The sequence below is a fragment of the Cannabis sativa genome, chromosome 5 (genome assembly GCF_029168945.1).
Source record: "Cannabis sativa cultivar Pink pepper isolate KNU-18-1 chromosome 5, ASM2916894v1, whole genome shotgun sequence".
NCBI classification, from domain to species: domain Eukaryota; kingdom Viridiplantae; phylum Streptophyta; class Magnoliopsida; order Rosales; family Cannabaceae; genus Cannabis; species Cannabis sativa.
The window spans coordinates 3,771,128-3,783,705 of record NC_083605.1 but is presented as its reverse complement, the minus strand read 5'-3'; the positions used below and the strand labels follow the sequence as shown (position 1 = coordinate 3,783,705).

General features: G+C 33.9%; 3 protein-coding genes across 3 annotated transcripts; 2 read left to right on the top strand and 1 right to left on the bottom strand.

Annotated features, from left to right (window-relative positions):
- The first annotated feature begins 886 nt into the window (after window positions 1–886).
- On the top strand, window positions 887–3,818 carry LOC115716613 (tocopherol O-methyltransferase, chloroplastic). The gene is made up of 6 exons (XM_030645443.2): window positions 887–1,186; window positions 1,395–1,995; window positions 2,726–2,830; window positions 2,912–3,115; window positions 3,214–3,316; window positions 3,536–3,818. The coding sequence occupies exons 2-6, from the start codon at window positions 1,411–1,413 to the stop codon at window positions 3,652–3,654; spliced, it is 1,116 nt and encodes a 371-aa protein (XP_030501303.2). The 5' UTR covers window positions 887–1,186; window positions 1,395–1,410; the 3' UTR covers window positions 3,655–3,818.
- A 2,337-nt stretch (window positions 3,819–6,155) lies between these two features.
- Window positions 6,156–8,809, top strand: LOC115716760 (uncharacterized). The gene is made up of 3 exons (XM_061116052.1): window positions 6,156–6,404; window positions 6,517–6,937; window positions 7,779–8,809. Exons 2-3 carry the CDS (start codon window positions 6,649–6,651, stop codon window positions 8,513–8,515), a joined length of 1,026 nt encoding a protein of 341 aa, XP_060972035.1. The 5' UTR covers window positions 6,156–6,404; window positions 6,517–6,648; the 3' UTR covers window positions 8,516–8,809.
- Window positions 8,810–9,683: 874 nt separating this feature from the next.
- LOC115716903 (uncharacterized) lies at window positions 9,684–12,154 on the bottom strand. Its single transcript, XM_030645824.2, has 2 exons — window positions 11,573–12,154; window positions 9,684–10,586 (listed from the first exon to the last, which is right to left on the bottom strand). The coding sequence occupies exons 1-2, from the start codon at window positions 12,073–12,075 to the stop codon at window positions 9,941–9,943; spliced, it is 1,149 nt and encodes a 382-aa protein (XP_030501684.2). The 5' UTR covers window positions 12,076–12,154; the 3' UTR covers window positions 9,684–9,940.
- Window positions 12,155–12,578: the final 424 nt, after the last annotated feature.

Below are 12,578 nucleotides of genomic sequence, written 5' to 3'. Positions count from 1 at the left end.
CATCATCATCATCATCATCATCATCATGATTAGTGATAGTAAGTAGTAGTAGTCACTGTCTCACTAGTCAGCTCATCTTTTGCTAACCTAAAACATGATTATTTAGGGCTTTTAAGTTACATTACTCCATGTGTATTATTTGACTGACAACTTACATTACTCCATGTCCCACTTTGTCGTTTTCATCCTGATTTTGCTACCAACTAATTAAGTTTTGCATGGAAGGTAGGTATGGATATGATGATCATTACAAACAAACAAAGAAATGCAGGCAAAATTACAGTAGCATATAACAAATAAAAGTATAAACATACAAACAAACAAAAATTATTTCCACTCAGTTTCAAAAAACGAGTCATCTTAACTCTATTGATTATATTTATATCACTAATTTTAATGTCATCATGTGGTGGTGTTGTAATTATGCATTAACTCAAAATAGTGAGTATATGATATTGATATACAAGTTTCAAGCAACTCTAACATGTCACTAATTCACTAATATATGATATCCCATGATTAAAACCTCCAAATCCAAAAATTACACCGAATTAATCCAATCTAATTCAATTGTGAAAGGTTGGATGTGCAATTGTGGATGTCAATTGTCATATTCTAATTAGATTGGATGGTAGTTATGTATGTGTTTTTATTTTAATATTCTTTAGTTAATAATATTAAAAATCAAGTATCTACCATAACTAATGAGAGGCTAGCTTGCTAGCTAATCTAGCCTAAAGTGATCATTTAAAGGGTATTGAGGTGTGTAGGGGTGTAAAGACACTTCTAATAAAAAAAAAAATTGATATTAAAAGGCATTTTGTATTTTTTTTAAAAAAAAAAATTAATGGAAGAGATATTATTATTAGGTCTAAAATTGAGAAAGAAACATAAAATAAAGAGCATTACTATGGGTATCAAATTGTCTAGCTCCATTATGAAATGTCGTCTTATAATTTGTTATCATAATTTTTATTAAATTAAAATAAGTGAGACTCAATATTAAATTCTTAGTGCTCTTACCATTTTTAAAAAATAAAAAGGAGAAAGGGAGGAAGAGATACATTGGGAGAGGGAATCTGAAAAGGATATGAAATAATAAATTAACCAATAAAGAAAAAGAAAAGTAAGAAAGAAAGGTGGTTGTGGTTGTGATTGTTGCAGAGGACAGAGGACAGAGAAGAAGGTTGTAACTTGTATTTTGCTATTCTCATTGTATTATTGTACTATTGAGATATTGTTATTGGTGATGATGATATGTCTTGAAAAATACCTTCCGACACTTCACTATTATATTCACGTAATTAAATTAGTCATTATTTTATTATGTGGGTGATGTTTATTTTATTGTTGTATACAAAATACAATAATTTTTTACACATATAATAATACAGGAGAGAGGACAGAGCCATGATGAGTACCACAAGAACAATCTCTTCTCCAACTTTGAGTTTAAGTTTAAGTCCCACGTGCCACTCAAGATTTCACCCAAACCCAATCTCATCAATCTCACCCTTCAATAAGATTAAACTCATCACCCCTCAAAGAAGATCCATATTCACCTTCACCATGGAGGCTGTTGATTCTTCATCATCATCTTCTATATCTAACAACAACAATAGTAATAGTAATAGTAGTGTGTGGAAGCAGCTTCAAAAGGGTATAGCTGAATTTTACGATGAGTCATCCAGTTTATGGGAGAATATTTGGGGAGACCATATGCACCATGGTTTCTACGACCCTGATTCAACCCAAGTGTCACTCTCAGATCACACAACTGCCCAGATTCGAATGATTGAGGAAGCCCTCAGATTTGCAGGAATGACCAGTGGTGGTGATGATGATATGGAGGTTGTGGATGTGGGTTGTGGGATTGGAGGGAGTTCCAGATATTTGGCTAACAAATTTAATGCCAAGTGTGAGGGTATCACTCTCAGTCCTGTCCAAGCTCAAAGGGCCAACCAACTTGCTTTTGCTCAAGGATTGGCCCATAAAGTAATCTACACCTGTCATTTTTGTTGTTGCTGATAGACTTTGTGTGATTGCAAATTACTTATTTTCCTTTCTCTTTTCTTTCTTGTGACACAAACACAACACAAACACCACACCAATTGCTTGTTTCCCCCTTTCCATAATTTGTGTTTGGTTCTATGGGATCGTGTTCGGGTTGACTTGTTTATTTCATTTAATAAACGGGTTGTGTTCAGGTTGACATGGTTAACATTTAAAGTTATTTTAGTATTTTAACCGATTATATATGGATTATAAACGTGTTATCAGTTCACATGTTTAAACAAAATGTGATTATAAACAGGTTACACGGGACGTGTTATCGACCAGTTTATGAACAGGATATGTTCGGGTTTCATTTTTCCGTTTATTAAGCGGGTTGTGTTCGAGTCGAGCATACACTTATTATACATAAGTCTCGACACGACATGAATGACTCACAAACACGAATTGCCACCCGTAAATTGTTTGTTTCCCCCCCTTTCCCTTATTTGTGTTTGGTTTTCTTATCATTTATTAATATCACCTCATTCTCATTGCTTTATACTCAAATTATACTACTAAATGATAAGATAGGTACTATACATATATTTGTACGTAACTGAGACACAAGTAGACAACAACACTGTTGATGAGTATGATATGTCCTTAATTTAACAAGAAAAACCCCTTTGTGTTTCACTTCCTACGAATAATTAGTTGAAATGATTGGCAGGTATCATTCCAAGTGGCAGATGCATTGGAACAACCATTTGAAGATGGGAAATTTGATCTTGTTTGGTCCATGGAGAGTGGAGAACACATGCCTGACAAACAAAAGGCATGTCTTAAATCTTAATTAATTGTATAAACAACTAACTCATAATTATGTACTTAACTAGTAACCAATGTGAGTGTGCAGTTTGTGAGTGAATTGGTTAGAGTTGCAGCCCCAGGAGGGAGAATCATAATAGTGACATGGTGTCATAGAGATCTTGAGGAAGGAGAGGAGTCATTGCAAGAGTGGGAACAGAATTTACTCAAAAAGATATGTGATGCTTTCTATCTTCCTGCTTGGTGTTCCACAGCTCACTATGTCAAATTGCTTCAATCCCACTCTCTTGAGGTCTTAAATCAAAATCCCTTTTATATAAATTTATAACAAAACAAAAGAATGTTACTCATTCATTCATCTCTTAACTAACAAATTAACATTATAAACAGGATATCAAATCAGCAGATTGGTCTGCAAATGTTGCTCCTTTCTGGCCTGCTGTCATAAAATCCGCCCTCACTTGGAAGGGCTTCACCTCTCTTTTGCGCGCTGGTAACCAATACTAATAAATTTCTACTTCCGTTTATTTTTACTGTTTCGATAACTATTATATGAAGATCATTAAAAAATATGTTTTGTGAGTAAATTAAAGTCCTTTTGGCAGAAGCTACAAAAAAACCGAAAGAGTTTAAGGACTCATGTTAAAATGGAAGATTGTTTGTTACTATAGATGATTGATGTTGTTTGTTGTGTTGTGTTGTGTTTGTTTAGGAATGAAAACAATAAAAGGAGCATTGGCAATGCCATTGATGATAGAAGGATTCAAGAAGGGTGTCATCAAATTCTCCATCATCACATGTCGCAAACCTCCTCTTTCCTCATCATCCTAATCTCTATCAAAAAGAAAAAATTATTATTATTTAGGGAATGGGATAACTACAGAACTATCACTATGATTTTTATGACTATTCAGATGAATTATTATCATTGTTATTCTAAAATTACATATTTTTGAAATGGAGAAAACAAAACCCAACCAAGGTTTCCCACACCACACTCAACACTCCCACACAATACACATGCAATGCAATGCACCATTTTCTTTTCCTTTTCTTTTTCCTTTTCCTTTTGAAAGTAGAATAATTTAGAAGTGTACTAGACTTTCATTTCATTTGTCCAATGATAGTAATAGTTGAGAATTGTTAGAGGCTTAGAGCACACCAATAGTGCTTAATATCTAAGATAGTGTTAGGTTGGAGGTGATGAAATGAAAAGAAAATAATTTTTATTTTATTTATTTGTTTGGTTGCATTTTAAAATACTAGAATATCATTCCAATAAAATGATTTTTCGGAATGACTATTTCATTTTAAAATTGAAGAAATGAATATTTCAATGCAATTTATGCTCTTTTATAGTCTATTACTTATGGAGGAATAAAAATAAGTATTTTTTATTATGATTTTTCATATTTTGTTAAATACATGAAGATAAGAAAAAAATTAATTTTGTATAGATTACACAATATAAAGCATAGAAAGTTATCTTATTGTGATTTTAAAATTTTGACTACAAATATGTGTTAATTTGACACTGTAATAGTTAGGTTTGTTGGTTGTATTAACTTGGTTGATTAAAATCATTTTCTTATTGTATAACTTTCTATAACTATTATCTATATCTATGAGAATACTTAAATAGTAATAGTATGTAATTGTGTGTGATTTGGGGGACAATGGCTTTCAACTTATTAAAATTTGTAGAATAGATTCATGATAGCCCCCAAATTGGAGAGTAGGTAGAGAACAGAAATTAGACACAACACTATGAATATAGGAGGATTTCTCTTTCTCACTCTTTACTCTTTAATTAATTAAAAGGACAAAAGAAAGACACTAATAAAGAAAGGGGAATAGATACTAGATAGGGCCCAATCCAATCTACTTCTGCCAATGCCTCTTAATCCTAATAACCCCACATTTATTTTAATTTGGCTAATTTCCCTATACCTTATAAACAAAAGAAAATCATACATAGGAAATGATATTCAATATATCTATTTTTTGTTAATTTATTAGAAGGAAGGAAACAACATGAAAAAAAAAATCAATTTTTACAATTCAGATGATGAAAGTATGTTAAGACAAATAAATAAATAAATGAATGCTTTTGTCCAAGATTTTTATTTATTTATTTATTTTTTTTTTGAAAGAATTTTAGCTATCGGATGTTATCTTTTTACTCTGGTCAGGCCCACCGACTTTTTTTGGACTTAAACGTGGTTTGGTTGGGATTGTATTTGCTACTATAATTTAATTTTTGCTATTGCGACTAGTATCGTCTCTTTGATATAGTTTTGAGTGTTTTAGTCTTGTATTTGTGATATAGTTTTGAGTGTTTTTATTTTATCTCTATGACATAGTTTTGAGTGTTTTAGTCTAGTCTGTGTGACATAGTTTTGTTTTATTGTTGGTTCTTCTTTGTTCTTCAATGACTCATCATCAAATCGTTGTTAGTGGTTAGAAATAACAAGTTCTTTGCTACTGAAGGGAACGTTAGTAATGTAGTTACGTACCTTACACAATAGTTAAGTACTCAAGCTACGAGATTGAATGAACCTGCTACAATAATTTGTATTGTTGTGTCTTTTGAGCAATGGATAAAACAGAATATATGAGTTCTTAGGTTAACTGTGATGCTCCAACCTTTTTCATCTAATTTTATTTTAATTTTTTTGGTCAAACGATCTGGGAATTAGATGACTGATTATTTGACTCATTTTTCTAATTCTAATTTTGATCATGTCTCCAATGGGAAGATATCTCGCATACTGTTATTTGAGAAATGCTAAAGGGCACTCATGGTGTCTAGTACCCTTGTGATATGTAATATTGCTACCAGTGCAATTTAATATCGGATTCTACATATTTTACTTTAATAAAGATTATAGAGAACCATTAACTAATTATAAAGTGTCACCTCATAGTGTCCCCCATAGCAATGCTCCTATTATTTTAGTTAGGTTAATTATGATTTTTATCTCATAAACTTTGACATGTAATATATCATGACCACTTTTTCTAGCCCGTAAAAATTTTCCTAGAACTATTGAGATTATTAAATTTAAGGACATTTGTCCAATTTTATTCAATTTTAGTAAATTGTTTATATACTAAATCATGTATCTCAGGCTTTAATATCTACTAAATTATGTTTTTCGAACTTTCACATTTACAAAATTATAATCTTAAAATTCTTAAATCCAATTATCTCAATAGTACTGAGAGAATTTTTAACGACAAGAAGCAAAAATCATAATTATTTTCATTGATAAAATTTCAATGTTTATTAAAAAAAATAAAAAAATAAAAAGGTAGAAACGAAATCCAACTCAATTCAATTTTAGATATTGTATTGCAATTTGTATTGGTGGCAACGAAACCAAAAGCCCCATTAGAGAAGAAGAAAGAAGAAGAAAGAAGAAGAGTGAAGAGTGAGGAGTGAGGAGTGAGGAGTGAGGTTAGGGTTAGTTTGTGGTGCTCCAATTTCGGAACGAATCTCTAACCGAATTATTTTCATCTTTGAGAAAGTAAAACCAAAACCCCATTTCCATTCCATATTAAATATTCAAATTCATTTGGTAAAGTAATAAACTTTTTCCAGTTTCTTCAACCCTAATTCTCTTCTATTCCCTTTTGCTTTTCTTCTATCAATTCTCAAAATTCTTTGTCTGTGTCTGTGTGTATATGCAGTTTGGTATAGATAATATGTAGAAGATTGTAATGGAATTATTAGTATTGTATGGTGTATTGCCATTGCCATTGCCATTGCCAATGTCAGTTCTTGAACCCCATAGTTGAGCTGGGTAGCTTTCCTTTTCGAAAATGAAACCCAAAACAAGTGCTTCTTCTTCTTCTAGGTCTTTTCAGGGAGATGGCCCCAATTGGGTACTCATTGCTGGGGGTGCGTTGTTAAGTACCTTATCAATTCGCCTTGGTTACAAGCTCAAGCAAGCTATTGACAACAATCCCAACAACACTTTCAGACCTGCTCCTAAAAATGCAAAATTTTCTGAAAGAAGGAAATCCTCCTCCTCCTCACGTTGCCCTACCCACTCAAATCTCTATACCTTTACTGAAGATCATGATGCCACTTGTTTCAATTGCTTATCAGGTTTTGTTTTCTTTGTTATTTTTACTGATTATCCTTTATTTACACTCATTCTCGTTACTATTTGGTTGTTTGTTATTATTTCAAATTCAATTGCATATTTGGGTGTTTGGATATTCTGCAATCATATAGGGAATTGGAAGTTAAGTTTTAATATCTGCTAATGTAGTTTTTTGGCATAATTTAATGGTGTTAAACTTCCTTCTCTAATGATGTTAATCAATAGTGTTGGTTGTTTATTTTCGAAAGTTGTAAGACAATATAATTTTGTTGACCATAACTAAGTGGACCTATACTCAGAATTACTATCCATACTTAAAGAACATTATTTGTAATGACCGAGAAGTCTAATTTCGAATTTATATACGAACGCGCGTAAAATCAAAAGGCTTTTAGATAGGGATATATGTAGGATGTTAACAAACTTCTTAGAATATTTCTGAATATTTAACTTGGGGATGTTTATAACACCTATTTGCTTCAGGATTTGTTGCTAGTGATGCCCCATTTACTTTCACTCATAAGTGCCTATTGCTCTTAGTCATTTTGGGCTCAAAATAACAAATTGCAAGCTTACAGGAAAGCAGATAAAAAAATCATCAAACGAATATAGGGACGTAGTATGAGCTGCTGGTTTTAGGAATCTGATAATTTTTCATGCTTTTTATCTTCTTCTTTTAGTCGGGGTCACTCTTTAGTGTTATGATTTTCCAATCCGAACATTGTGTTTTTGTTTTGGGAGGTTGCTGTGATTCGGGGCAATTTTCCTTTTTGCATTCTTATGGTTTAAGTGTATTTTCTTTTGTTGGTGTTAACTTAAACCTCAGTAATGCTCTTGGAACAGGTAAAGGAGGTGGTATGGACCTTTCATGCCAACAAGATAACCAGATGATGACCGAACCTGATGGTTCTCTGCCTTTGGTGACAGTTCCAGGTCCCGAGTTTAACAAAGACAATGGTGTAATGTGGTCATCTTCTCCTGATCGACTTGAGCTGCCTCCAAAGCCCTTTAACCACCATTCAAACTGCTCAGATTCACCATGTGTCTCAGAATCCGGCTCTGATGTCTATAGCAAGCGGGAAGTAATTCACAAGCTAAGGCAGCAACTGAAGAGAAGGGATGATATGATATTGGAGATGCAAGATCAGATTGTTGAGTTACAGACTTCATTTAATTCTCAGCTAGCACACTCAACCCATTTGCAGTCCCAGATTGATGCTGCAAACAGGGAACTGTTTGATTCGGAAAGAGAAATTCAGAGACTTAGGAAAGCCATAGCCGATCACTGTGTGGGACAATCCAATGACAAGTCCTCCACAGTTCCGAGTTGGTCATCTGAGTGCATAAATGGTCATGCAAATGGGTATCACGATGGAGAAAGCAATCTCGAGGTAGCGGAGAAAGGAAGAGGCGGGGCTGAGAAGATTGAGATGCTGAAGAGGGAAATTGGAGAATTGAAAGAGGTAATAGAAGGAAAAGACTACTTGTTGCAGAGCTACAAGGAGCAGAAGGCCGAGCTTTCGTTGAAGATCAAGGAGTTGCAGCAGAGACTGGATTCACAGCTCCTTAACATTTTGTAGGAAGCTCCCAATTTTGTGCATTCTTTGCTTGTTGTTATCTCTTGATTTTCAGATTCCAAATTTCCGAGAATCCATTCCATAATTTCCATTAACATTACATTACATACGTAGTTTAGATTTTGTTTTTGTTTTGTTATATATTTGTTGTAGCTGTTTGTACTTTGTATGGGTGCTGAGCATGAACTTGAGTGAAACAAGTTAATGTTTGGAATTGAGTTGGCTTTCAAAATTTGTTTGTTCCGCTTGAAAAAAGAGGAAAAGAAAAATCAGGTAATTGGTTTTAATTACTTCAAATACACTTTATTTCATTAATAGTTTGTGTGTATTGTAAGTCATATCAATTGGTTTAAATTCTGATACTTGCATGGCCAACACAAATGAAAGAATAATGGTTTATAATGCTAGCCCTTATACTTCATATATATTAATATTTATATACATATGCATTAATGAAGATGTCCTGGAAAAGAATAATGTATCACAGGATGTTATGAATTTGCACAATCCCAAGAAAAATGTAACAGCTATTATTTTTGTGTGGTAAATTATGTTCCAAAGTTGTGTTTGGAGTTCGTGGTGTTATGTTCTTGCGAGAAATTCCATTGAAGGTGGTTCAAAGTTTTACTGCAAGCTCTGAAGTCAAGCTGCGATAGCTGAAGGAATTTCATCTAAGACTTGACGTTACAGATCCGAAAGGTTTTCAGATCTAATTTTCATTTTGAGAGATTTCAACGAGCAAAACAAGGGGATCTTGCATTCCTAATCAAGGGATTCGATTACTTAAGGTAAAAGTTTGTTGTAATATGGATTGGTTAGTCTACGAACGTTTTTTAATAGAGTGAAAGTTATTACCCTAGTTCGGAAAAACTAAGCACTAGTCAATTAGAATGAATTTTCAATGAACTTGTAATTGAGTTGACAATGCAGATGAAACTTATACTTTTATGTGTTGTTAAGATAAAATAACCTTAATAGAGAAAGAAAGATAAATTATTGAAAACTTAGGGTTTTACAAAGGTTTTACTATAGAGAGAAAATCTAAAGAGAAGGAAAATGCAGTAGGCCATATCGTATAAATTAGTTTTCTCCAAGTTCTTATGCATGAATTCAATTCACCAATAGTGAAGCAAGGCATCACTCATCATCAATTTTAATTTTAAATCAGAACTTTTTGATGAAAAAAAACATATAGAATTCCATGTAATTTTGTGATTACGAAGCTAAAACTATACAATCTACATCATCCTTAAGTCCAAATAAGTAACTATTAAAGTTGGACCAAAGCCATGCTTTTTTTTTTTTTTGGCTAGTGGATGAATCTCTCAAACAAAACAAAAAAGAAGAATGGTTTTCACAGTTACAATGTCAAAGCAGATTCATTCTTCATTGCTCCCTCATATCATTACTAAAACTAACCAAGAGTTTTTATCTTGAGTTTAAATCAAACTCCCCAACTTCCCGCCACCCATCCTGGGTGCCTGTTTCTCCATTATCGGTCTCCTCATCATTCAAAAAATCTTCAGAAGGCTCCTTCTCATCTCTCTGAGAATTGTTTCCCCACCCATTGATCATCTCGTCTGTATTGACTCCATGTTCCTGCTCACCCATATTATGACCACTTGAAATATCATTGCCCTGTGAACTATGCGAATTTGACCTTATTGGACCTCGAGCCATCATTTCAGCGTGAGCTTGTGACTCGGCCCTTGCTTGCTCTGCCTGAACAAAGGCAGCCATTCGCATTTTAGCTTCGTGAGCCTCCCGACCAGCTTTCTCTCTTGATTCCAACTCATTTTTCAACTCCAAATACGCCCGTTTCTCCTCTTGGCACAAAGCTTGCTCTATCATCATTCTCTCCTCAGACCTGAACTCCCCAACAGCCCGTTTGCGAGAGATAATGTTGAAGGCCAGAGCCTGCTTCTCAAATGTTGCTGTAAACTCTGCGACTTTGACAGATATATTGTGATCCCACTGCTGAGAGCGAGATGGCAGTTGGCCTGTTGTATCAGAGTCAAGGATTCTATCATCTTCCTCCGCCTCGTAATCAGCTACCACATGATAAGGCAATAACCTGCACATAATGCTTAGAGCTGAGTAAACATAAAAGTATCGAACCACAAGGTAATGGCAATGACATGAACATGGATGACACAGACAACTGACAAGGATCCAATTACATGGTTTCAATTTCATAAACTGCATAAGATTCCAGTAGCATAAAGATTTCCCAACAACATAACCTGTTCGTGGAATATCATCATCTAAGCGGGTGTATATTTATTACACATGCAAGTATCATCTGTTTGAGTGAGTTATCGTGTAAAACATAAAATCATCATCAAACAATTTTCAAAACAAATGATCAGATAAAAGCAGAAAAGTATCAAAACACTGATGCAAAGGCAATGACATGAACATGGACGACACAGACAACTGACAAGGATCCCATTACATGTTTTCGATTTCGTAAACTGCATAAGATTCAGCATTATAACAATTTGCTAACAACATAACACCCTACTATTTTATCTCAGTGAGTGTACATTTATTACACAGCAGTATCATAACCGTTGAGAAATTTGTCAAACTAAATATTTCAAATTCTAACATTTCCAACATAACCTCACTTAATTTATTCTATGTGACCATAAGATCAGTGCAAATCTATTGTCATTTTACAACCATAATGGTTGTTTATGGTCGCACACTGTAATTCATCGTAGTTTCTACAACAATACAAAGTTATTTTGCTAATAACATTTTTTATAAAGTTATTTTGCCTATTTTTACAAACACCCTCATCTGTTTGAGTTAAAATCATTTGAGAGCTAGTGCGAAAAAAATTGAGGTTTATGATGGATAGTAATGAGAGCAAAGAGGCCCATAGTTCCCAATTCCAATATCTCATCCTCCAGATTGACAGTAAAGTTGAAATACCAAATAAATAATACCCATAACAAAAAGGGACAGTCTTTACATATAAAGCTTTACCATTTTCAGCAAATCATAGCAATTATTAAAGTGTTGTTATGAAAATGAAGAAAGAAAGAAAGGAACCTCTCACAGGCGTCTTCGAGGGAGGAAAATGGGCGCTTGAAGTCCGGGTGGCAAACACGCCAGGCGTCCTGGTAAGCCATCTGGAGCTCCGCTTGGTTTCCGGGTCGGATAGTTTTCTGCTGCGATTGCTGATTGGAATTAGAATTGGGATTGGGATTGGGAGCAGGCGTGGGGGTTGAGTTAGGGTTAGGGTTGGGAGTGGGATTAGGGTTATTATTAATGGGGTTAGGGTTAGGGTTAATGGGACGGAGAGTGAGAGGGCGGAGGTGGGCATCGATGTTAGAAGGGAAGCGAGAAATGGCTTGTTGTTTGTGGAGTTGCTGTTGGAGTAGTAGAAACTGTTGTTGTTGCTGCTGTAACTGCTGTTGTTGCTGTTGTTGATACAGAAGCTGCTGATGTTGTTGTTGTTGATGTTGATGTTGTTGTTGTTGTTGTTGTTGTTGTTGCTGTTGTTGATGTTGATGTTGTTGTTGTTGTTGGGCTAATGCTTTTGCTTCTTCCATCTCTCTCTCGCTTTGAATTCGTCTTCTTCTTTGTGATCTCTCGTTCTTTCTTTCTTTCTTTCACTTTCTTTCTCTCTTTTCTTTTAGAACACAAAATGAAGAGACTTGTCGTCGTTTCCTCCCTTAAACAACGACATGTCGTTTGTATCCTTTTAAATATGCAAAATTCACATAATACACCAAAATTTTTAAAAAATTACAAAGTTATATCAACACAATTTGAATTTTTTATTTATAAAAATATTTCTTTATTGAAAATAATAAATTTTTGGGAAATTCTATAATGCACCCTCTTAAAAGGGATACACTGATACATCTCTATCTATTTTAGTATCCGAAATAATTTTTTAGTCAAATTTTTTCTTATGGTCATGTATATTATACATATTTAAGATATCCTACAAAATTTTAAGAAATTCGGAAAAGTTTAACATGCCAAAAATTGCGTTCAAGCAATATGTTATACGCGTGACCACTTTATTTTATACGCGCGTAAAACAGAC

Coding starts and splice junctions, on each gene's coding strand:
- LOC115716613 (XM_030645443.2), top strand. CDS start 1,411: ATGATGAGTACCACAAGAACAATCTCTTCTCCAACTTTGAGTTTAAGT. Junction 1,996..2,725: donor CTCAAGGATTGGCCCATAAA/GTAATCTACACC, acceptor AATGATTGGCAG/GTATCATTCCAAGTGGCAGA. Junction 3,317..3,535: donor CACCTCTCTTTTGCGCGCTG/GTAACCAATACT, acceptor GTGTTTGTTTAG/GAATGAAAACAATAAAAGGA.
- LOC115716760 (XM_061116052.1), top strand. CDS start 6,649: ATGAAACCCAAAACAAGTGCTTCTTCTTCTTCTAGGTCTTTTCAGGGA. Junction 6,938..7,778: donor TTGTTTCAATTGCTTATCAG/GTTTTGTTTTCT, acceptor CTCTTGGAACAG/GTAAAGGAGGTGGTATGGAC.
- LOC115716903 (XM_030645824.2), bottom strand. CDS start 12,075: ATGGAAGAAGCAAAAGCATTAGCCCAACAACAACAACAACATCAACAT. Junction 10,587..11,572: donor CTCGAAGACGCCTGTGAGAG/GTTCCTTTCTTT, acceptor CATTATGTGCAG/GTTATTGCCTTATCATGTGG.